Source organism: Myxocyprinus asiaticus, chromosome 39 (genome assembly GCF_019703515.2).
Source record: "Myxocyprinus asiaticus isolate MX2 ecotype Aquarium Trade chromosome 39, UBuf_Myxa_2, whole genome shotgun sequence".
Lineage (NCBI taxonomy): Eukaryota > Metazoa > Chordata > Actinopteri > Cypriniformes > Catostomidae > Myxocyprinus > Myxocyprinus asiaticus.
Genome location: NC_059382.1, coordinates 11,093,106 through 11,118,596, shown reverse-complemented (window position 1 = coordinate 11,118,596; position 25,491 = coordinate 11,093,106). Strand labels below are relative to the sequence as shown.

The window sequence follows — 25,491 nt, the reverse complement described above, 5'->3', positions numbered from 1 at the left end:
CCTCATTTCTCATTAGCTTTTTGCCAACTATTCCGAACTCTGTTGGCAAAATGTTCGGGACTGACAAGTCTTAGTCACCATCCGCTTCAATTACATTTGTTTCTACACAATAACAGTTATGGTGTCTGAGGCTGTCAACGTGTTCCATGAATTCAGAGTGCTTTTATTTTATCTTGCACTATTTGATATTGATTCAGCAACTATGCCTGGTATTTTATCTGCTTAGTATAATATTTCAGCTCACATCCCACTATTCACAGTGGCTGTTGACACGGTTCTTTTCACCCAGACCTATTTATTAACAGTGCTTTGATTGTTGAATACATTTAATACTTTTACAACTGACTTCACATATTAATGAAAGTCCCCAAGACTTGTTAACATCAGAGTTGTGTTATTTTTCAACAAAAGTACAAAGCATAAACCAGGCAAACAATAGTGAATGTATTGTCAGTTAAACTAAAAATTTACAAAAAGCTCTAGTCTTGTTACAATCATAAACTCAGCTAGGTAAATGTTGTTCCAGAAGTACAAATTAACTGCTGTTCATTTGAATAAATTAAAGGAATGTTCTGGATTCAAGTTAAGCTCAATTAACAGCATTTGTGGCGTGATGTTCCCACTGTTTCAAAAGTATAGCCACAAGATGTAAACATTATTCGTGTAACATGATTTTAGCATTTTGAAATAGCTTACTAGCCTTTAAGGCCGAAGGTATACTTCGTTTTTTGCGGCTTCCGGATCGGCTCGCGCCCAGCTGACCGCGTTGCCTTGTTACTTTTCTGACTGCAAACGAATAGGAACGCGTTCGACGCATGCGCACTACAACTGCTTTGTGATTCGTTTGGTACATGGTGTGTTCACGTCATGTTGGAATTACCGTTATTATGAGATTCCGACTTGTAAAAAGCGTTAACGTCTTCGTAGAGCTCGTAATTACAAGTTGTAATCTCGGAAATCTATGAAAGTTACAAATTGAAAGTCCTGACGTCATGTGAAAAGAACCAACATGGCAGCGGCCTCAACAGTTAAGGTAGTGAACATATTTGTTTAATATGCTATTTTATTATGCAAGTGATGCCTGGAGTATTTCTTTTTGTTCTTAAACATTTTGCAAAAGCATATAAAGGTGAATTAATGAAGAGATAAACATTTTACTATTATTAACAACAAAGCCGTTTTGGCGTTATAAGTGTTGCCGTAGAAACAGTTAATTTATGAGGTCTGAGGACTGAATGCTCACTCCGAGATGAACCCGCCAACAGTCAATTTCCAGCGCACGCGCAGACGACGCACAGCCAAAGACCGCGTGCACCAGTCAAGAAAGTCAAGCCGGACGGCTTTGCTGATGACGCAATGTGCACATACTATGCGCTAGCGATCCGCAACGCGCACATCCGAAGTATTATTTGCCCTTAACCTTATCTGTGTAGAGTCCAATATCAAAAGTTCGTTCTCATGACCATCAGGTTGCAGGTAAACCATGTAATCTAAACGCCGTAACGCAGGTATATCGCTGATTTTATCAAAGTAAAATCACATTAATAGGTACAATGTTCATGTATTATGGCTGTACTTTTGAAACAATGTTTATTTTAATGTTTATGGGCTGGTCCTATTCACTTACATTGTGTGTTACTTTATCATTATTATTTTTTTAATAAACGAGGGAAGAGTCAAAATTATTGTTTGTGGTAATTTACATTATGTCATATATATTAAAATGATAAGATGTAATCACCGTCACCATCAGTTCCGTTCAGTGAATACCATATGCGAAATTTTTAATATTCAATATGGATTGCGCGTCTGAAACGAGTGCTGACGAGTTCTCTGGGCGTGGAGATGCAGGTGAGAGGGTGCAGGGCATTACAACATCACTGTTCCGCAAAACAAGAGGAATGCAGCACGGACTAGTAACGAACAGCGACCCGTGTATGGCAGTCTGACATTGAGCATTTTTTTTTTTTTTTTTTTTTTCTTCTTCTTCTTCTCCCCTCTGGAGTGTACAGTTAAAGTATTGTCGGATATTATCATAAAATATTTTTCGTTGGTTGAAGTCTGGATACCTCTCAAACGAGTAAGTCGCTCATTTCTTTTAATTCCACTAACCTAAACTTTTAAAAAAGTATAAACTTTATCATAAAAACAGAGTACCATGGACAACCATGATAAAACAATGCAATTTCTGATAGCCAACTATAATGACAATATCATGGTATTCTTTGAAGTAAAATACAGTAGCATGGGTCAGTATGTAAATATGGTAATCAGAGAGTGCCAAAATACCATGTTATTAATCACAGTACTTTAAGTTTCTTAAAAAAAAAAAAATCATTGTGTTGACAAGTTTTGATTTTGAAAGTCTTTGCATTTCCAAAGATGATTTTTTTTTCTTAAAAGAAAAAAAATGCTTAAAAACGTTTTGTATTGCCCTATTAGGTATTTTCCACTTGATTATGTATTTGTTATGCAGTCACCAATGCTTATCACCCAGAGTTTCTCAGTTAACTTCCCTACCACACTATACCTTCCATTTACTGTAAAACATGCAGATCACAGACAGCCATTGCCCCGCACTATTCTTCATAACCAGTTTCCATATGGTTTCTCTTTCTGGCTTTACTTTAAAGGTATGATGAAGCATTATCTGTTCAATTGACATCCAAACAATGGCATCACCACCAGTGATACCACCTCCACCACCACCCCCTCCTCTTGCCCCACCTCCCCCTCCTCCTCCTCCTCCTCCACCACCCCCTGGCCTCTTCCCTGGTGGAGATCAATTTACCAGAGGGCCGACGCGGGCCTCTAAAATGCGTAATTTTAATTGGGAGGCCATACCTAAGGACACTGTGCTGGGCAAACATAACATATGGACAGCAGAGAAGAACAGTGAGATTGAGTTGGACATCAAACGTATAGAGGAGTTGTTCAGCCACAATGACCAAAACCAGGTCCAGGCCACACATCGCCGGAGTGTCCGACTCTCCCCGAGCAATGCACCAGGACCTGAAGTGGTGAGTTCAGGTGTACTGTCTCAGAAGTAGTTTTAAATCTACAGACTTGAAATGGGTGTTTCCAGAATTATTTAATCAGTTTGTTTGCATTGATTAAGTTAGTAGAACTGTCAAAACACTGTATGCCAAATCTTACCATACAAGAGACATTTCATTAATTATAAACTTACTTATCTGGTATTTCAGAAGTCTGATACATTTCATTCATTGCATAGGGACCCTGTACTATTATAGTAATGATTTAATTCACCGAAGAACTGAAATTTATTGAAGCTTTAGTGCTTCTCAGGTTTTATAATTGTTAGGTTTGCATAAACCGTTCCTTTATGGTCCATTATCTTATATGTAATGCACTATTGTATTTCTATCAGTCTTTATAGTAATGGGTAAATTATGCATGCTAATGTGCTCTAAGTGGACAGATCACTATTTTTATTATTGTTTTACTCTTTGGTTAAGTTTAGTTAATTGCATAATAAATTAAGTAACATGCTCAGGTTATTATATTTTGTTGTGTTCTTTTGTTTAAAATCTAGTTTGACTTCCAAAGCCACATAATACAGAACTATTACCAATGTTAAATACAGAAGAGAAAGAAAGACATTTTCTTAAAAGGAAATGCACACGTTCAAAATAATTCATGATAAATGGATTCAGGGCTGGGATCTCCCCAGATGCAATTTTCCAGAAAACTCCCATAGAGAGGTTGTTCGTGGGCTGCGTCATTTGAGAAATTTACATTTGATGGTGTTTTAATCATGATGTCATACTGTGGCCTACTGCCATAAAACGTAGTTATTCGAGCCTAGTAACTTGTTTTGGCACGTGGACAAAAAATTTATCTTTCTCTTACAAAGTCATTCAAAATACAATGCTGTGGCCTTTGTGGATGCCACTTGGCTATTTTTTTCCCTTTGATCTGCACCCTTTGAAAAGGGGAGTGATTTCTTTCTTTCTCTATGTGTTTACACAAGGTGGTCTCTGCCAGTGTTGAATAGCTGATATTTCCAAAACACAGTGATGCAGAAGGTCTTATTAGACGACAACTGAATCACATTATACCAACATCATTTTGATTATACTTAACACAAGAAATTAATAGGCATGTTTGTTTAGGGGCTATTATCATTCAATAATGACGAAAAACTTTAGGGTGGTGTATTTAACCACAGTCTGTTTACATAAAAGGAAAAGTTCACCCAAAAATGAAAATTGTCTCATCATTTACTCACCCTCATGCCATCCTAGATGTGTATGACTTTCTTACTTCAGCAGAACACAAACAAAGATTTTTAGAAGAATATCTCAGCTCTTTAGGTCCATTCAATACAAGTGAATAGTGATCAGACACTTTTAGGTCCAAAAATCACATAAAGGAAACATAAAGATAATCCATAATACCTCAGTGGTTAAATCCATGTCTTCAGAAGCAATATAATAGGTGTGGGTGAGAAACAGATCAATATTTTTAAGTTCTTTTTTACTCTAAATGTCCACTTTAACTTTCACTTTCAGATGTGAAAGTGGAACTAAACAGGCACCATATGTTATTTTCAGATGAAAAAGTAAAATCTGTTCCCTATCTGTCACTCACTCAACGTTGGTGTCGATGTAGTGACAGTAGGGGTCACTCTTGGGAGCCCGAGACACCTCTGGTCTTTGATAAAAGGCCAATGAAAATTGGCGAGTGGTATTTGCATGCCACTCCCCCGGACATACGGGTATAAAAGGAGCTGGTATGCAACCACTCTTTCATATTTTCTCTTCGGAGCCGAACGGTCATGCTCGTTGAGCTGAATACTACTGTTCATTCACCTCTGCTGGATCTGACGGCGCATTTCAGCGGTTTCTCCCCCCTCTGCACTGGTGCACTGCAGAGAACGCCACTGGGCGCTTCGGCAGAAAAGCTAGAGAGTATATTTTCTGAAAGATAATTTTTCCCCTCTAAAAGAGTATATATTTCTCTAAAACAGCACACACGGAACGTCTTTTTAAAGACGCGTCTTTTTAAAGATGCTTTTCCGACTGTGTGTTATTCCTGGTTGTGCTCGTTATCTCTCGCCTTCTAACGGTCACGATCACTGTCTTTCGTGTCTGGGCACTGCTCACGCGGAGACGGGCTTCCGGGTGAGTCCACCGGCTCGTCTCACGGCGAGTTCGACCTCTTATTTGGAGCCGAGAAAGTGATGAGCTCTCGAGCGCAGCATCGGAGAGCGGGCTCGTCCAGTCGGAAGCCTCAGCTGGGCTCCTCCCTTCGGGGTCGATTGCCCAGTCAAAGGCTGACGCGGAGATGACGACATGCTTTCCCGGGCAGCCGCGAGCGTCGGTTAGAGTGGATTTCACCGCTCTTCCCTGAACCCTCGGCTCGGTGATTGGTTCCTGGGCTCGCAGCTCTGCTCAAAGCCACACCCCGCCCCCGTTCCTTTCTTCCCGGAAGTGCATGAAGAGCTGACAAGGTCACGGGAGGCACTTTTTACTGCCCGGTCCCGATCTTTTCAGCTTCCCCGTCCTCACTACCCTCAATGTTGGGGCGGCCAAGGGCTATTCGGCAATCCCCCGGTGGATAAAGGTGCTCGCGGTGCACCTATGCCCGCAGAGCGCCGCCACCTGGCGCGGGTGCCCAAAGCCCCCGTCTAAGGCCTGTAGGTTTACGTCGTCTCTGACGGCCAAGGCCTACGGTGCCACTGGACAAGCCGCCTCCGACCTGCACACCATGGCTCTCCTGCAAGTCCGCCAAGGCGCTAAAGGAACTGCACGAAGGTAGTTCCTCCCGGGATTGATGCAGGAACTGCGCTCGGCGACCGACCTCGCTCTCCGAGCGACAGAGGTCACGGCGTGGTCTCCCGGGCGGACGATGGCCACACTAGTGGTCCAGGAGCGCCACCTTTGGCTCAACCTGGTCAAGATGGGCGAGGCCGACAAGACACGATTCCTTGCCTCCCCCATTTCCCAGGCGGGCCTATTCGGCGACACCGTCGAGGACTTTGCCCAGCAGTTCTCGATGGTAGAGCAGTAGATGGATGCTAGCCGGCATATCCTGCCCCGGCGCGGCTCAAGATCCCGCACACCGTCTACTCATCACCAAGGGCGTCCCCCTGCGGTGACTGCACCTGCTCTGCCGCAGCCCGCCCCTTTGGCCCGGCCCCGGCGTGGAGCCCACCGCAGGAAGCAGACGCCACCCGTCTCGCGGCCACCCAGAACCCGTGAAAGGCTTCAAAGCGCCCTTGAGACGGGTGACCCAGGGACAATGAAACCCGCTTCTCTGGAGCTGGTAAGCAGATCTTCATCTTTTTGTTACCTTTTGCATTTAATTGCGCTGCATGCCCAAGTGGCTGCAGTACTCAAGAGCTCAGCAAGAGCGGTTTCCTTGTTCCCTGGGTCACGTATCCGGTGTGTACGGCCATCATCACGACCACCGTCCACCACTCCATTTGGCAGGTTTGGCACTCCAGCGGCGGTCTCCTGCCCCTGAGCGCCCAGCTGTGGCACAAATCCACCCCTGATGTGACAGTCTCCACGGGTCACGAGGACAGGCCTCTTCCTCCCCCGTCCCAGGCTGTTTCGGGGATGGTCACAAGGAGCCAGGTAAGTGCTTCGATGTCCTTAGACTCAGCACGGCCATGACGTGGTGTGGCACCTCAAGCTCCGCCCCGCCGCGAGGCCCCACCTGCCGTTACATCCGATGACGTTGTCCCTTTGGTCCCCCTTGCGCGGAACTTGGACGCATGGCTTGCGCTTTCCAATCCATCACGAGGGCTGGTCCGGACCGTCCGACTCGGCTGCGCGATTCACTTCGCCGGGCATCCGCCCAGGTTCAGCGGTGTCCACTTCACCTTGGTGAAAGACGAAAACGCTGCTATCTTGCACGGAGATCGCTACCCTCCTACGGAAGGGCGCGATAGAACCTGTCCCTCCAGCCGAGATGAAGGGGTTTTTTCAGCCCCTACTTCATCGTACCGAAAAAAGGCGGTGGGTTGAGGCCAATCTTGGACCTGTGAGTTCTGAACTAGGCTTTACACAGACTCCCGTTCAAGATGCTGACGCAAAAACGCATTCTGGGGAGCGTCCAGCATCAAGATTGGTTCGCAGCGTTAGACCTGAAGGATGCGTACTTCCACGCCTCGATCCTTCCTCGACACAGACCCTTCCTGCGGTTCGCGTTCAAGGGTCAGGCGTATCAGTACAAAGTCCTCCCTTTCGGCCTGTCCCTGTCTCCTCGCGTCTTTACGAAGGTCGCTGAGGCTGCCCTTACCCCGTTAAGGGAGGTGGGCATTCGCATTCTCAACTATCTCGACGACTGGCCAATCCTAGCTCACTCTCGAGACGTGTTGTGCGCACACAGGGACCTGGTGCTCTCACACCTCAGCCGACTAGGGCTTCGGGTCAGCTGGGAAAAGAGCAAGCTCCTGGTTCAGAGCATCTCTTTTCTCGGTTTGGAGTTGGACTCAGTCTCCTTGACGACGCGCATACGAACGAGCGTGCCCAGTCGGTGCTGGCTTGTTTGAAGGCGTTCAAACAGGGAACAGCGGTTCCACTGAAACTTCCTCAGAGGCTCCTGGGGCATATGGCATCCTCGGCGGTGGCCACCCCACTCGGGTTGATGCATATGAGACCGCTTCAGCACTGGCTCCAGACTCGAGTCCCGAGACGGCCATGGCGCCACGGGACACACCGTGTGGCCATTACGTTGGTCTGTCACTGCCTTTTCAGCCCTTGGACCGTCCTCTCGTTCCTACGGGGAGGTGTTCCTCTAGAACTGGTCCCTAGGCGCGTCGTGGGCACAACAGACGCCTCCAAAACGGGCTGGGGCGCCGTTTGCAATGGGCACGCAGCCGCTGGCCTCTGGATGGGTCCGCAACTGCATTGGCACATCAATTGCCTCGAGTTGTTGGCAATTCTGCTCGCCCTGCGGAGGTTTCGGCCATTGATCCAGGGCAAGCACGTGTTAGTTCAGACAGACAACATGACAACGGTAGCATATGTCAACCGCCAAGGTGGTTTGCGCTCTCGTTGTATGTCACAACTCGCCCACCGTCTCCTCCTCTGGAGTCAGCAGCACCTCAAGTTGCTGCAAGCCACTCACATCCCGGGCAACCTCAACACTACGGCGGACGCGCTGTCACAACAGGTTACCCTCAGGGGAGAGTGGAGACTCCACCTTCAGGTGGTCCAGCTGATTTGGAGTCGATTCGACAGGCACAGGTGCACCTGTTCGCCTCCCAAGAATCCTCCCCACTGCCCGCTTTGGTACGCCCTGACCGAGGCCTCCCTCGGCATAGACGCGCTGGCACACAGCTGGCCCCCTGGCATTTGCAAATATGCGTTTCCCCCTGTGAGCCTGCTAGCACAGACCCTGTGCAAGGTCAGGGAGGACGAGGAGCAGGTCGTCCTGGTAGCACCCTACTGGCCTGCCCAGATGTGGTGCTCGGACCTCACGCTCCTCGCGACAGCTCCCCTCTGGCAAATTCCCCTGAGGAAGGACCTTCTTTGAGCCTTTGCAGTCAGCCGAGCTTAAGGCACTCTCCTTGAAGACTGCCCTCCTGACTGCGCTCACTTCCATCAAGAGGGTAGGTGACCTGCAAGCGTTCTCTGTCAGCGAAACGTGCCTGGAGTTCGGTCCAGGTTACTCTCACGTGATCCTGAGACCCTGACCGGGCTATGTGCCCAAGGTTCCTACCACCCCTTTAGGGACTAGGTGGTGAACCTGCAAGTGCTGCCCCAGGAGGAGGCAGACCAAGCCCTGTCGTCGCTGTGTCCGGTGCATGCTTTACTCATCTATTTGGATCGCACGCAGAGCTTTAGAATCTCTGAGCAGCTCTTTGTCTGCTTTTGGTGCACAGCGGAAAGGAAGCGCTGTCTCCAAGCAGAGGATCGCCCACTGGCTCGTTGACGCCATAACTATGGCATATCTCACCCAAAACATGCCGCCCCCGGTAGGGCTACGAGCCCATTCTACCCGTGGTGTAGCGGCTTCTTGGGCCCTGGCCAGAGGTGCCTCTCTAACAGACATTTGCAGAGCAGCAGGCTGGGCAACACCCAACACCTTTGCAAGGTTCTACAACCTCCGGCTGGAACCGGTTTCGTCCCAGGTAGTGGCACGCAACACAAGCGGATGCGCCGTTAATTCCCAGTGGTGTTCACAAAATTTGTTCCCTGGTTGACTTCCTCCGAGCCCTGTGGTAGTCGAGTTTTCGGAGAGACTCGCTGCCGCCCCAGTACACGTGCTAACTAAGAGCCCGGTTCTGGGATAGGTACTCCGCATGTGGCGGTTCCCTGTAAGGCTAACCCCATGCGATCTATATCTTCCGCTAGTTTGTTTCCCTGCTGGCAAACTGCGTCTTCCTTGGGCAGAGCCCCTCTGCCCCAGTCTCCGTGTTTGTAGTAACTCCTCCCTCATTGGGCAGGATCTACCTTGAAGGCTCTCCACATGGTTGGAAAGACCATGTGACGTATTTTTCCACTTAAATATCCCCCCCTCTCTTTGGGCGAGGTGTGGTCTCTGTGGTGTCTTCCCCTTGGGAGGGACACCCCCCGACTAGACCTGGCGGCCCAGTCGGATAATCCCCCTTCTTTTTTAGGGAGTGGAAAAAGAGAAGGGGGAAAAGAGGCCACGACTGGGTTAAGCCTGTCTCTATCTTTGGGTAGTCGACTTGTCCCCAAAAAGGGCCGTTCGACACTCATAACTGTGTTGGGTGAGGTTACGTGTTGACCTGGTGTGCTGGCTATGAGGCACACAGTAAGTCTGCCCACCACACACCGCCAGTTCACGTAACACAGTTCAGCCTTGTGGCGTTTTGTATAGGGACCCCTAGTGTCACTACATCGACACCAACATCGAGTGAGTGACAGAAAGGGAACGTCATGGTTACTGGTGTAACCTCCGTTCCCTAATGGAGGGAACGAGATGTTGGTCCCTCCTGCCACAACGCTGAACTACCCGCTGAAATGGCCGGACCTTATATCGGCTCCTCAGCGTAAAACCTGAACGAGTGGTTGCATACCAGCTCCTTTTATACCCGTATGTCCGGGGGAGTGGCATGCAAATACCATTCGCCAATTTTCATTGGCCTTTTATCAAAGACCAGAGGTGTCTCGGGCTCCCAAGAGTGACCCCTAATGTCACTACATCGACACCAACATCTCGTTCCCTCCATCAGGGAACGGAGGTTACACCAGTAACCATGACGTTTTGATCTGTTTCTCACCCACACCTATTAATATATTGCTTCTGAAGATATGGATTTAACCACTGGGGTCTTATAGATTACTTTTATGTTTCCATTATGTGACCTTTTGGACCTACAAGGGTCTGATCACCATTCACTTGCATTGTATGGACCTACAGAGCTGAGATATCCTTCTAAAAATCTTTATTTGTGTTCTGCTGAAGAAAGTAAGTTATAAAAATCTGAGATGGCATGAGGATGAGTAAATGATGAGAGAATTTTCATTTTGGGTGAACTATTCCTTTAAGCACCATTCACTTGCATTGTATGGAAAATCAATGCAATGAAAAAACAATGCAATGAAATTGAATGGTGACTGAGGTTGTCATTCTGCCTAAAATACAGTACAAATTAAGTAATACACCACAAGAGTGAGTCAATGAGTAAATCTGCCAGTGATCATTTGTCAAACAGTGTATATACTAGTACATTTTTCATTTTAAAATTTATAGATGTCAACATTACTTAATGCAATATAAAATAGCATTAACTAACAATTAACATTTGTATTGCCATAAACAGTAAACTAGATTATTAAATGCTGTAAAATATTGTTAATGGTATATTTCACCCAAAAATGAAAATTCTCTTATTATTTACTCACCTTCATTATATCCCATGTGTGTATGACTTTCTTTCTTCACCAGAACAAATTTGAAGAAAAATAGAAAAATATATTAGCTCAGTAGGTCCTTTAAAATGTAAGTGAATGGAGATTTCTCTTTTGAAGCTCCATTACAGACAGTCAGCATAAACATCATCCATACAACTCCAGCCGTTAAATAAATGTCTTCTAAAGCGATACAATCACTTTTGGTGCAAAAAAAATAAATATCTGGGTACTTTTTAACTATAATCCAACGGATATAGGATAAGCTTCACGAGAGGGAGGAGTCCAAGCGGTCTCTCGTGTGACGTATTCGTGTTGCCATGATATGTAATCTCACGTTCTCCACTCGTTTGAGACATCCAGGATAAGCACACAAATGCACCATTGTGGGTAAAGATACAGATAAATACAGATCTTAACCAAAACCAACCAAGCTACTGTTCAGGGTTCCTCCTCCAAATTTGTAAACAGCGCTGTTCTTCCGGCTGTGATGCACGTGCTTCAGTTCTTGCATGTTTCAAATGCCAATGTGATTACATCACATGCGTGTACTGCTCCTGACCGGAAATGATGATTTGGAGTTAAAAAAATTACTTAAATATTTATCTTTTTCGCTCCAAAAGCGATCGTGCCGCTTTAGAAGACATTAACAGCTGGTGTCATATGGATGAAGTTTATGCTGACTGTCTGTGATTTTTGGAGCTTCAAAAGAGAAATCTACTTTCACTTGCATTTTGAGGACCTATTGAACTAAGATATTTTTCTGTTTTTCTTCAAATGTGTTCTGGTGAAGAAAAAGTCATACACAACTGGGATATCACGAGGGTGAGTAAATAATGAGAGAATTTTCATTTTTGGGTGAACGATCCCTTTAATTGTTAGTTCATGACACCTATTAACCCTAACTAAAGCATTAACTAATGTTAACAAATGGAGCTTAGTGTAAATCTGATCAAATGTTGTTCTTGCCAGGTGTGTATTCTCAACCCCAAGAAGAACATGAACATTGGTATATTCCTCAAGCAGTTAAGAAGGTGAGTGTTCATTGAGGGAGTGCCTTCATTAACAAAAGTGTTTTAAGGTGGAAACATTCAGTTGTCAAATGATAGAAAGCTCACATGTCTCTGCAAGCCGAATTAATTTTTCCTGACAGCGTCAGTCCAGGCATATCTTTTCAGCCACAGCTGTGGATATAAGATGGAATTCACATTATATGCATCATCAGCAGTTCCCTTCATCATGCAGGGTTTCTCCTCAGATATTGATTAGCTGGCTGTGATAGTTTTACTTTGACATGTTAATCAGTAAATCAGTTTTTTGGAGGCAGGAGCTTTTTTTGATACCAGTTTGGTGTGCTTGTGTACATCTACAGTATGTGTATCTCCAAAATAACAAGATTTGGCTTGTCTAACAGTGGTATGTTTTATGCTTGGCCAAGAAGAGGAGATTAGGAGTGTTAGGCAATCGGAACAAGGTGAAGTCTGTGTGTTGGCTACTTCCTCTATACCTAGACAAACTGCTGGATGTGTCATTTGTTTGTTTTGGGACAATTATGTTGAGTTTTGAATTGATAGTTCTGCAATGTTATCGGTCTAGTTGAAAGGAGAAGTGTGTAATTTTTTTAATTGTTAAAGAAATAGTTCACCCAAAAGTGAAAATTCTCTCATCATTTACTCACCCTCATGATATCCCAGTTGTGTATGTCTTTCTTCTTCAGAACACAAATTAAGACTTTTAGAAGAAAATGTCAGATCTGTACGTCCATACAATGCAAATGAATGCAAAAAAGAACTTAAATATTGATCTGTTTCTCACCTACACCTATATCACTTCTGAAGACATGGATTAAACCACTGTAGTTGTATGGATTACTTAGTTGTATGCAGGCTTTTTATGCTTTTGGACCTTCAAAGTTCTGTCCACCGTTTACTTGCATTGTATGGAGCGACAGAGCTGAGATATTCTTCTAAAAATCTTCGTTTGTGTTCTGCAGGAGAAAGAAAGTTTTCATTTTTGGGTGAACTATTCCTTTAAAATACTTTCTCCTATCCCAGTTTTTAACTGCATTAAACTATATGTAAGCTATTCATTGGTTGATTTAAGGAAAATTTCTTTTAAGCATCCCAACCAGCCAGACATATGGCCGGGACTATGTGTATGTTTGACTTATTGCAGATAGGGAGAGTGTTCAGAAAACCTGTTTGAAAACAGTCAAGTTTTTTGGAGGCCCATTTTGGATTCCACATTCTGGCCTTATTACTTTTTTAATTGGTCCTAGCACCACAAATAAAACAATTCAAAGTTCTTTTTAACATATGTAATGTTGATAAGGAAGCCTAGGGTTTTCTAAACCTGTGATGTTTATAGTTCTTGCTAATGTCTGCGTATTGTCGCTTGTTTGAAAATGAGATTTTGTAACTGTTGAATTAGTCAGCAGAGGTCCTCTAATTCTACCACACCTTGCTCCAACCTTCCCCACCCTAATCCCAGGTCAGTGAATGGAATGATAGATGACATAATCAAAGGCAGAGGCGAAGGATTTGGTACTGGGAAACTAAAGGATTTGTGCAAACTACTACCAGAGGATGGAGAGGTGGGAACCTTTTAAAATCCTGTATAATTCAGGGCCTGAAACCTAAGTCTGAGAGGGTAGATCAGGGCCCTTTGATAGTATGCAATCACATTTTAATGTAAGTTTTTGTACTTTAAATTATATTAAGGAATTTCTGCAGTATTTTCATTAGAATATTAGGTCTGGAATCTTGCTGATGCCTGTTGTGCTTCTTTTCTGTTGTGACTTTAGGTGCGACAGCTTCTTGCTTTTAAAGGAGACTACACAACTCTTTCTGAGGCAGATCGTTTCATGGTACAACTTGTCAAAGTTCCATGGTGGGTTTACTCAGTGGCACTAATGCTGCCTTCATGTGCTATCTGAATTATCCTACTTCCCACTTCTGAAGTGGTAATTACGAGTATGTCATGTTCAAGTGCTTTTTTGTCGGAAAATACGTTCATTCATATATATTTCATGAGGAACTTTTATTTTGACACCATAAAAAATATGACTCAGCTTGCTGACGATAATGGAATTTTGGTCAAATACACTATATTGCCAAAAGTATTCGCTCATCTGCCTTTAGACGCATATGAACTTAAGTGATATCCCATTCTTAATCCATAGGGTTTAATATGACGTTGGCCCACCCTTTGCAGCTATAACAGCTTCAACTCTTCTGGGAAGGCTTTCCACAAGGTTTAGGAGTGTGTTTATGGGAATTTTTGACCATTCTTCCAGAAGCGCATTTGTGAGGTCAGACACTGATGTTGGACGAGAAGGCCTGGCTCTCAGTCTTCGCTCTAATTCATCCCAAAGGTGCTCTATCGGGTTGAGGTCAGGACTCTGTGCAGGCCAGTCAAGTTCTTCCACACCAAACTTGCTCATCCATGTCTTTATGGACCTTGCTTTGTGCACTGGTGCGCAGTCATGTTGGAACAGGAAGGGGCCATCCCCAAACTGTTCCCACAAAGTTGGGAGCATGGAATTGTCCAAAATCTCTTGGTATGCTGAAGCATTCAGAGTTCCTTTCACTGGAACTAAGGAGCCAAGATCAGCTCCTGAAAAACAACCCCACACCATAATCCCCCCTCCACCAAACTTCACAGTTGGCACAATGCAGTCAGACAAGTACCGTTCTCCTGGCAACCGCCAAACCCAGACTCGTCCATCAGATTGCCAGATGGAGAAGAGAACGTGTCTCCACTGCTCTAGAGTCCAGTGGTGGCGTGCTTTACACCACTGCATCCGACGCTTTGCATTGCACTTGGTGATGTATGGCTTGGATGCAGCTGCTCGGCCATGTAAACCCATTCCATGAAGCTCTCTACGCACTGTTCTTGAGCTAATCTGAAGGCCACATGAACTTTGGAGGTCTGTAGCGATTGACTCTGCAGAAAGTTGGCGACCTCTGCGCACTATGCGCCTCAGCATCCGCTGACCCCGCTCTGTCATTTTACGTGGCCTACCACTTCGTGGCTGAGTTGCTGTCATTCCCAATCGCTTCCACTTTGTTATAATACCACTGACAGTTGACTGTGGAATATTTAGTAGCGAGGAAATTTCACGACCGGACTTGTTGCACAGGTGGCATCCTATCACAGTACCACGCTGGAATTCACTGAGCTCCTGAGAGCGGCCCATTCTTTCACAAATGTTTGTAGAAGCAGTCTGCATGCCTAGGTGCTTCATTTTATACACCTGTTGCCATGGAAGTGATTGGAACACCTGAATTCAATTATTTGGATGGGTGAGCGAATACTTTTGGCAATATAGTGTACAAGCTATTTTTATGGTGTAAAAATGTAAAACGGTAACACTTTATTTTGATTGTCCCAAACAGATATTTAACTGACTATAAGTGACTTATCAACTGGTTTGCTATAGCTAGTAAACAGTGTTTAAACAAACATTCAGTAGACTTTCAATAGACTGTATAACAGCAGCAAAATAACAGCTTATCGACTGACTTGCTATAGGTAGTAAACAGTGTTTCAACAAACATTAGCCTGTATATAGATCTTTATTAATGACCTTTTAATGAGCTGATGTTCTCAACAATAATGTAAGTAGGTCATTAATAGAGATCTATATACAGGCTAGTGAAAGTCTGCTGAATGTTTGTTGAAACACTGTTTATTAGCTATAGCAAGCCAGTTGATAAGTCATTTATAGTCACTTAAATATCTATTTGGGACCATCAAAATAAAGTGTTACCTGTAAAACATGCATCAAATAGTTGCTGATATACATAAATGAATATGACCAAAACGGTAAGAGCTAACAATTCGCTGTATTTACAAAAATGAATACAACCTGTGATTCACTACAGAAACTGTACTCTCCTCCACCATGTTGAAAGTTTAGGACCCCTCCCATCTCGGAAACTTGGGTATCAAAATTATCTCTGAGTTTCCCAGTCGTAATTACGACTTGAGGAGTCGTTCATGTACAACTTCCGAGTGGGAAACTCGTATTTACGATAATTCCGATAGCACATGACAAATACACAAATAGAATAATGTACATAGAGTTCCGTCAGTATATTAACTACACAGTAGCCAGCCCATCTCCAACAATATCTGTACATTTTAAGGCATCACTGCCAATTACACTAGATGTGAGTAGACATTGGATATGATGTCATGATAGTATTGTTTAATTGTATATTCTTCCTCTAGCTATGAGGAACGGTTGAACAGTTTAGTCATCAAGGAGGAGTTTCCCCATTTCATGGATGAGGTGAATCACTCTATTGCAATCATGACTGCTGCCGGAAAAGGTACGATTAGGCAGATTTGCTAACTATTGTAAAAGTATTAACACAAACCATGCATTTATGCTGTCTGCCATTTCCTGTGAGTCGACCTGCCCTCTTCCCCTGCTTTGTGGCAGGGAAGTCACAACTTGTTTTCAGCTATTGTTTATTACTATAATTAGAATATTTTGTTAATAGGTGGTTATGCTTTACGTTTTTCATTACATTGTTAATGATTAATATTCCGGTAAAATATATTTAGATATGAAAAATATTGAGATTTATTACAGTATTAAAAACAACAAATTGAAAATAAATAAATAAATATAAATAAAATCATACATTTTTCCTCATGAATCTCCTTATATTCTTAGCTGCAGTGTGTGGTATATTATGGCAACGTTTATTTTACTTTTTCGCAAACAAAAAAAATATTTACCATCATGATTTGTAATTATCCCTTTAGAATTGAAGTTACCCCAGGATAGTAACGTTACCATAGTACAGTGATGGGATCAGATGGTAATAGTACTTTCATACATTTTTGATGCCAAGGACCCCAAAAATTGATGTTCACCTTGTGAAAGACCTCCATTCAAAGTAATTTATGTTGCAAGAAAGGAGAAATGAACACAACAAATAATGATTTTTTTTATGTATATATAATATAAGAAACTATATGCTAATTCTTTTTCTTGTAAAAACTATGGCTGGCAGAATAAAGTAATAATGATTAATCTCGTGATTTCAGAATAAAAACACAATGTCAAATTATGTAAATATTAATATTTTTAACTTCCTAAAATTTCCCACGGACCCCATAGAACTCCCCTGCGGCACTCAGTTTGAAAAGCTCTGATATCCACCATGAAACTGAATGATCACCATATACATGTACCATGATATTTACATGATCCAGGGTACTTCAAATAACCCCATGGTAATATCATGGTACATGTCTAAAAAAAACAGTAATGCCAGAATAATTTTCAATGTTAGAGCAATTACTTGCATGTGGTTAGTTGACATAAAATACTTTTGGGAAGTTGACATATCCTGTGGTGTAACATATTATACTCCATCTAAAACTTTTTGAAAGCATGTTGCTAATACTTTAAAAATTATTATGCATGAGAGATTACATGGAATTTTTGTACTTTCAAAAAATCATTTTAAATGAATTAGTGAAAGTGGAATGAAAAACGTACAGTTATGTATAAAATACAATTTCCCTTATACATTCGTACACATTTTCACCTGCAATCTTGATGTTGTTATAAAAAAGCTCATGGACATGTTTTTCATATTTCAATTCTCTATGTTTTGATTTGTTTTATTTCACCTAACCCATGTATGAAATTCCTTCCAGAGCTGTTGGAATGCACTGATCTTCATTCAGTCATCCAGCTGGTGTTGAAAACAGGAAACTACATGAACTCTGTCAGTATAATCATGCCACTGTATCTTGTTACACTTGTTGAAATTATTAAAGTTGGTTAACCACAAAATGGCATAATGCAAAGCACATGTGTGCATGTTTACACTGTCATGAGATCTTAATCTTTCTATCCTCACTTCTTCCAGGGTGGGTATGCTGGCAGTGCTGTGGGATTTCGGATGACTTCTCTTCTCAAACTTGCTGATACCAAAGCCAACAAGCCTGGAATGAATCTCATGCACTATGTTGTGATGGTAACAATGGAGTTTGATATTATATAGTGGTTTCAGAGTAATATTTGCCATGTATTATTAGAGTGTGATGGGATTTCATTGTATGTTTTCACACGTTTCCTCTCCTTCCATAACAGCAAGCCCAGAAGATTGATTCATCTTTGTTGAACTTTCCAGAACAACTAGGGCACATTGGAGATGCAGCAAGGTATGCCACAGTGCTGTTTAAAATACTGAATATGGCACCAGGATCAGAAATTTACCAAGGCTTGGGGCAAAAATGTCCCAGAAAGTGACAAAAATTTTCAAGATTTGTAAAAATTGGGGGGCAAAAGAATGCCACTGTTAGAATGAATTAGTCTCAATGGTAGGTGAATTTTCAATTACAGATTTCACACATCAGAAAAAAACCTAAAAAACTGGAAAAAATACCATAGATACAGTTGGCAACGCGTCATACCCGAGGGCGTGGTTTAGTGTGGGGGAAAGCGAAGCCAATTTACCATAGTTACTCTCATTCAAGGGGGAGAAATAAGCAACAAATTTGGCTATTTTGCCAACTGACAGAAATATAAACATAAATAAGAGCACTGCGGCTGCAGTCAACCATATGCTGGATATGTGCTTTAATGTATTTGGGAAACATCTGAGTGGTTTCAATACTAAATCGATCATCTGATCATCACAACAGCAGTTCCAGCAGAAACATAATGATGAGTTACACCATAGAACAAGACGAGATACATGAGAAAACTTGACATGATCAGAGTGGAGCGCTGCTTATTGTTTTTATGCTTTAATCGATCAAACATTTCTAAGGGGACATATTTCTCAGTAAGTTCGGTTTGGCGAAGTGTTTAGTAAATGGGGTTTCTGGTAAAGTTGCTGTGAAATGTGAAATTGTAGCTATTTTATGTGTACATTCATTTCATTTATCATCAGTCATATTAAAATGTATAAATAAAAATGTTTTAAGGTACCAAGTGAATGACAAAATGTTAACGTGACAATCATAAATGTAAACTTCTGTCTTGGGGTGTCCTGGTGCTGGTAATACACTACTTTATGGCTCAACAGCTTTCAACCACAGTGCTCTTCTTTAGGCTTATATTTCTGTCAGTTAGCAGGCAATAAAAAATCAGTTCCATTTTTGGTTTTTTTGGCTTGGTATGAAGAGCAAAAACTACACAGCTTTTCGTCATGTTTTTTTGTTGTTAAAATAGCCACATCTATTGGATGTTTCTGCCCTTTTTTCAAAAAATTTTGCGCTAAACATCACGGGACGATTGAACAGAATGCTCATTAATTCAAACGCCAACTATAAAAAAAAAATCAAATGTAAACAAACACACCAAAGGCATTGATCTGCTTTTAGTTTAGTCTCTTTTTCTCACTCTCACTGACTTTCTATCTGATGGTTTATCTGACTATCCAGTTATCTAGCTGGCTGTTTATCTCACTGTAATGTCTGTTTAACAACCAAACTTTTAAGACTAATTTAAACTTTCAGACAAGTCTTTGTCAAGCCAACATCAAAGTTGTTCTTGACAAACTTTACCTATCTACTGTATTTAGGCTTAAAAACATATTTATATATTTTAAAATAATGTTGCATTTTAACAGTAAATGTATTATGAATTTCAAAGTAGCTTACTCATGGCTCAACAATAAATTTGTTTACAAAAAATCTTGCCCAGTCGAGGCAGTTGTTAAGATTTGTACTTATCCTGTCAATGTTTTCTTGTCCCACAACAAAAGCGAAACAAAAATGAACAAGTGAGAGTTCCATCAACTGGCCCATATCCCTTTCGCATTGGATCCGGGCCATTGGACCATCCTCATTGTTGAGCTCTGCAGTAATTTCCTTTTGTAGCTTGGGAGACAAATGGCATACAATACAAAGTTGTACTGAAAATAAAAAAGTGAGAAATGTTTTGTCTGTGTTTTCCTCCATGTAGGATTCATATACAGGAAGTTGAGGCAGAGTTCCAAAAGGAAGTGAGCAAAGTCCAGGTGTCAAAGCAGAATGCTGACAAAGTGCCAGATCTGCAAGAACAGATGAGGGATTTTTTGCAAGTGAGGCATTTCATGTCACAAATCCTCAAGACTTACTTATGCTATCTCAGAACATACTGTAAGTATGCAATTTTTTGGGCAAAGTCATAAGGCCCTTTCAACATGGAAACACATTGTTGACCCTTTTGAATATTGATTTGCTGACACATCAACATCGATACAGTTCCCTATCTGATTGTATAAAATGTTTGTTTGCCAAATATTGCAACACAAGCTAAACATCAAAACAGTATTGAATCTTTTCCTTCATCTTTTTTAGAATGCAGAGACCAGGTTACAGGAGACTGAGGCTTATTTCCAGACTCTTGCTGCTGTGAGTGGGTCTGTGGCCGAGTATTTTTGTGAGGATCCCTCTCAGTTCAAACTAGAGGAGTGTTGCTCCATTTTTTACTCTTTCTGTCAGAAGTTCAAACGAGCAGTTCAGGTACTACCAATTTTATACAATCTAAATATTCATTTTGTCAATTTATAGATGTTAAATTTGCACCAAGTATTTTTTCACAAAGGTTTCATACCTAAAGAAATTAATAGTAAGGTGCGGTGTTCATGTTCAAACCGACGTATTACCGCTGGTTGGACACTAGGTGGTACTATGGGGTAATTTTCATTAAGCAGGGTTAGGGTTAAGCCTAATCAATAAAGCAAGACACCTTGATTTCAAACTTTGAACTTTATTTTTTATTTATTTTAACTAAACATTCAAATGAAACTGGAAAAAAATCAAGTGCAACTTTTTGAAAGATGGCTTTACAACAGTTGTGAAGGGCAACATCTCTTTGGCAAAGAAACTACTTCATCTGTGCATTCTCTTGTCGGGGAAAATACATCATGTGTGTGAATAAATTGTTTTGTTCCCTCCTTCACGATATATAAATATATATATATGTATATATATATATATATCACAATATCCAATTACATCGGCAACCCCTGGGCTGAGGGATCGGTGAATATTCTTGCTTTAGTGATTTTGCATTGAAAATTAAATTAATTTATTAAAAATGAAAAACTTAAGTCAAATACATTTCTAAATTCAAATTGCACTCCAAACGAAACAAAAAAGCAATTAAAATAGTGAAGTGATCAAAAAAATTATATATATATATATATATATATATATATAAGTAGTCCCTTTCCATTTACCATCAGGCAAGTATCTGTCTAAACATCATGGCAGAAAATTACTTACACAAATGAAGACATAAAAAAATATATAAATGTAAAAATAATAATTATAATGATGATAATATTCACTCAAATATAAATCATGGTTCGAGGTGAACGTGTTTTTGTATTATTTTATGTTTTAGTCAACCAAAATGAATTGGTTTAATGAACCAAAGAGAACACGTTACACCACTCCTTGTCTCTCTTCATTGGCTGCCGGTTGATGCACGTATCAAATTCAAGGCTCTGATACTGGCATACAGAACAGTCACTGGGTCTGCTTCAGCATACTTAAACTCATTTCTGCAGAGCTACGCGCCCACTAGAAGCCTGCGGTTGGCTAAGGAACGTCGCCTTGTTGTACCAACACAAAGAGGCACCATAACACTTTCCCTGACTTTTGGCTTCATCATACCACATTGGAGGAATGACCTTCCCAACTCCATCCATGAAGCTGACTCACTTTCTGTCTTCAAAAAATGGCTAAAAACACATCTTTTCCATGAGCACTTAACCAGTCACTAAATTGTTGCACTTTAATCTGTTTTGAATACTACTATTCTGATGCTAGTGAAACTTTGTAATATGGCACTTTTCATACCACTGTCTCCTTAAGATGATTTGCTTATGTGTTCCTCTTTTGTAAGTCGCTCTGAATAAAAGCATCTGCCAAATGAATAAATGTAAATGTATTCACAGATGTATAGGCTGCAGAGTTGTGGTCACAATTAACTGCTCTGTGGAATTAAAGCAAACCGAACTCAAAGCACCTCCTGAGCTGAGATGTCTGAGGTCATTTGCAGCACTCATAGACGATACTGTTCTTGCAAAAAAGAGTGAGAACCTTTTACATGCGCGTGTTCCACAAGACTGCACACCTCCGTACAAACAGTGTGTCATACATGCGCATAGACAGCTTTTCTGTCATCTGTTCTTAATAATATAATAAAGCGTGTTTCTTAAAATGTGTGCTGTGGGGCAAATTATTTGTAATATTAATTTGATAATAATAATAGCCTAATAATAATAATAATAATTTAATACACTAATTACGAGCCAAATATCGTCTTGACATCGTCAAAGGCATCAGCTATTGGCAATCACTCTGACCATCGTCGATCCCCGAGATCATCGTCTATCGGCACAACCCTACCCCTCTCCCCCTCCCGGAATCTACACCACTGAGCAAATCACAAACAAAATGTTACTTGGTGCACCTTTAACACTTTTCAATTAATCAGAACTTATTTTTAGGATTGCATTTATTTTTAAAAAGGATTATAATTAGATATCGTTGCCATTTTAACAGGAAAAATCACACTTTTTAATTATGTTTTCAGTAAAGGCTAGCACTCAAGTCTGATTTCTGTATGATTTTTGCTCCTTGGTAAAATGGAGTTCATCAAAGACAGAATTCAGAATTAGTATGTCATTCTTGTATCATTTGCCTTTATGCTTTAGGAGAACCTTGAACGAGACATGTTGGAGGCGAAGCGCAGGCAACGAGAGCGCGCTCAGTGTGCTGCTAAGCGATGTTCCACTGCCACCTGCTCCGTACGAGACAAAGACATGGAGGGAGTTGCATTGGAGTCCGTCCTGCAGAGGTTTCTCAACAATAGTTCATCCCGCCGCAGGGCCAGGACTCCCTCACCCACACAGGGGAGTATCACTGAGATAACCTTGCAAGAGAACAACCCCGCCAACAACCGAGAGGTCAAGAAGAATAGCTGGCTCAAAAGTTCCTTGGCCACAGAGAGCACTAATAAGAGTGTTTGTGAGGATGAGACGCCCAAGCCTCCAGAGATCAAGATCCCTGGGGCTAGTGCCAACTTGTCCATCAATCGACGAGTCTCCGTGTATATTGAGCAAGAAGAGGAAGAGGCCCAGACTGAAACAGAGGTGCAGAATATGAGAGAGCTGTCACGTAGGGTTTTACGTTACCAGTCCAGTCGGGGCAGTGCTTCGTCTGGAGAGGCCCTGTCACCAGTTCAGTCACCCAGGCAGCTTGTCTTCCAGGAAGACAGGAAACACCTTCTGATCATGTCCATAGAAGAAAATACTTCGAAATTTGAAGAAAATACTTCCAAATGCATTAACACTTTGGAACTCCTTCAGACCAACCAGATTATCAGTCGCCGGCACACAATCGCTCTTCCCAAAGCCAGTTGTGGGAATATCAGCGAGGAGGATCTATTTGTTCCTGGTAATTTGAATGAAACCCCAACTCCCCCGATTGGTTGTATTGGTAAATTGAAATCTGTGGATTGCAATATGCTCATCACACAACAATGCTTTACAGAGACAATGAAAGATTCTGATGCCAAGCCACTTCATTCTCTAGAGGAATCACAATCATCACAATTAACTGACTCGTTGCAGTCACAATCAGCAGAGTCAGAGGCAAAGACTGGAGATATAGTGCATAGCTTGCAATTTGGTACTGGGAAGAAATTAAACAACCAAACCATATCACCCAAAAGCACTAAAGAGACCTTCAGCTTTATGTCTTTATTTAAACATTGGCGTGGCAAATCAAACAGCAAAGAGCTTGATTCCGAAAGTGTGGACCCATGATGAGAAGTCATGGGTTCTTAGAATCACAGATCTTTATTTATTTTCATGCATATTCTACATGTGGATTGTTGCATTTGTGAGAATTAAAGCTGAAGTGTGAAATTTCTGCGCCACAAAACTGAATTACAAAAATAAACTTTGGTTTCAAATAGCCTTCCGAATACACCTCCCTCTGCTGTTTATTAAACAAACAGATAGTCCTGCCCCCAACTCTCGGCATTGGTCATGTCAGTGTTGTGTCGGGCTGGAAGGGTTACTCAAAACAAAGCAGTTTTTATAGCGCCACACAGTGTTTACAGTTTTTGAGAAAATTAACCTAGAAATGGCTTACTTATAGTTGTCTCTTCATATTAAACTGCGATAAGATGAAGTATTTTAACACCGAACAAGTAAACACACTTCAGCTTTAAGCTTGGTGCTAGGTCAATGGCTTTTAAAAGCAGTAAAAAAAACATTTATTTCCATGCCTCTTTTAAACAAAAGAGCACACCAAAAAGCAGAGAAATAATGCATATGCAATTTCACAGCATCCAAAAAATTAAATGACTTAAGATATTTATGCAATATTTTTCCTGCAATCCACCATGTTCCACACAGGGAGGCAGTATATGATACAGATTTTCATGGTGTTACAATTTCTGTATTTGTAGACATTAGCACAATGTAATGACTGAGTAGTTATCTTCTCAGTCATACAGAATGTTTGAATTTAGATAAAACTGACCAGAAGTAATTCCAATAAATTAGAGAAATTATGGAGCTCAGCTGGTAGCAATAATGCAATAAAAGTCACTTTCCACAATTTCACAAACAAGATCTTGTCTGGTGACTTAAAGTGTATATTTTTTATTCTGCTGACTTGACATGTTTACATTGTAGCCCAAAGCATGCATAAATGCCAACTAGTATAACCATAATTTTCCTTTCTATCTTGGAATGTCCTGGCTCGTACCACCGCATGTTACTGAAAATGAAAATGGTCTTTGGAGGTCTACAATTCTGTTTTCTATGACAGAACAAACCTAGGATTTAAGGACCAATGAGAAGCTAAAGGGAGCTTATCCTTGATAAAGACATTGAGAGCTTAGATAGGGAGAATAGATAACGTCAGAGGGTCCCAATGGTATACAGAGTCTAAAGTGCCTTGCTATACTACATCAATAACAGCCTGGGACCCTGCGGGGGTGGGGGGGTTTGGGGGAGTTTGGGTGGATGGGAGTGTTTTGGATGAATATGAGTGAATTACCAGTCTCATAGAACTGAGAATAACAGGTCAAGCACCGTGCATTTGATTGAATGTCACAACATGATATGAGGTAACATTCCAGTTGATAGAGGAAATAGCTTACTGGCGTGTCAGGTTTGTTTGCCAGTTTGGCATCTCTGAGCATAAAGGGATAGAACAAGCAAAATTAAACATTCTATGAAACATGAGGAGATATTAGGCACTAGGAAGAATGACAGCCTCAGTCACCATTCACTTTCATTGTATTGAAAAATATGAGACGTCTCCTTTTTAGTTCTACATAGGAATGAAAGCCAGAAGGGGTAGGAACAATAAGAGGGTAAGACAAAATTGACAGAATTTTCATTTTTGTGTGAACTGTCCCTTTAAGAATTCTCTTTAATCTCGAAGTGTATGAAGTGCAATGTAAAAGAAATAATTGATTGCTCATTTTTATCATGCTGCCTTTTTGGCAGAGCACACGTAGGATATTCATGTTGGGCAAATGTGTAATAATGTTCAGTCTATGTTTTATTGTAGGCCTACTTTCTGCTGACGTGTCTCAGGGAGACAGTCTGCCTCTGCCATCTGGCTGCTTTGGGTTGGATGC

General features: G+C 41.7%; 1 protein-coding gene across 2 annotated transcripts; it reads left to right on the top strand.

The window, feature by feature from the left end:
* Positions 1–22: 22 nt before the first annotated feature.
* LOC127429464 (FH2 domain-containing protein 1-like) lies at positions 23–24,458 on the top strand. 2 transcript variants are annotated; one of them, XM_051678455.1, is made up of 12 exons: positions 23–1,033; positions 2,634–3,020; positions 11,829–11,890; positions 13,347–13,449; positions 13,660–13,745; positions 16,092–16,192; positions 17,538–17,608; positions 17,753–17,860; positions 17,977–18,047; positions 19,798–19,915; positions 20,175–20,339; positions 22,544–24,458. In XM_051678455.1, exons 2-12 carry the CDS (start codon positions 2,673–2,675, stop codon positions 23,654–23,656), a joined length of 2,346 nt encoding a protein of 781 aa, XP_051534415.1. In that variant the 5' UTR covers positions 23–1,033; positions 2,634–2,672; the 3' UTR covers positions 23,657–24,458. The 2 variants fall into 2 exon arrangements, with proteins under 2 accessions (XP_051534415.1, XP_051534413.1); XM_051678453.1 differs by having other exon boundaries at positions 104–2,080.
* Positions 24,459–25,491: the final 1,033 nt, after the last annotated feature.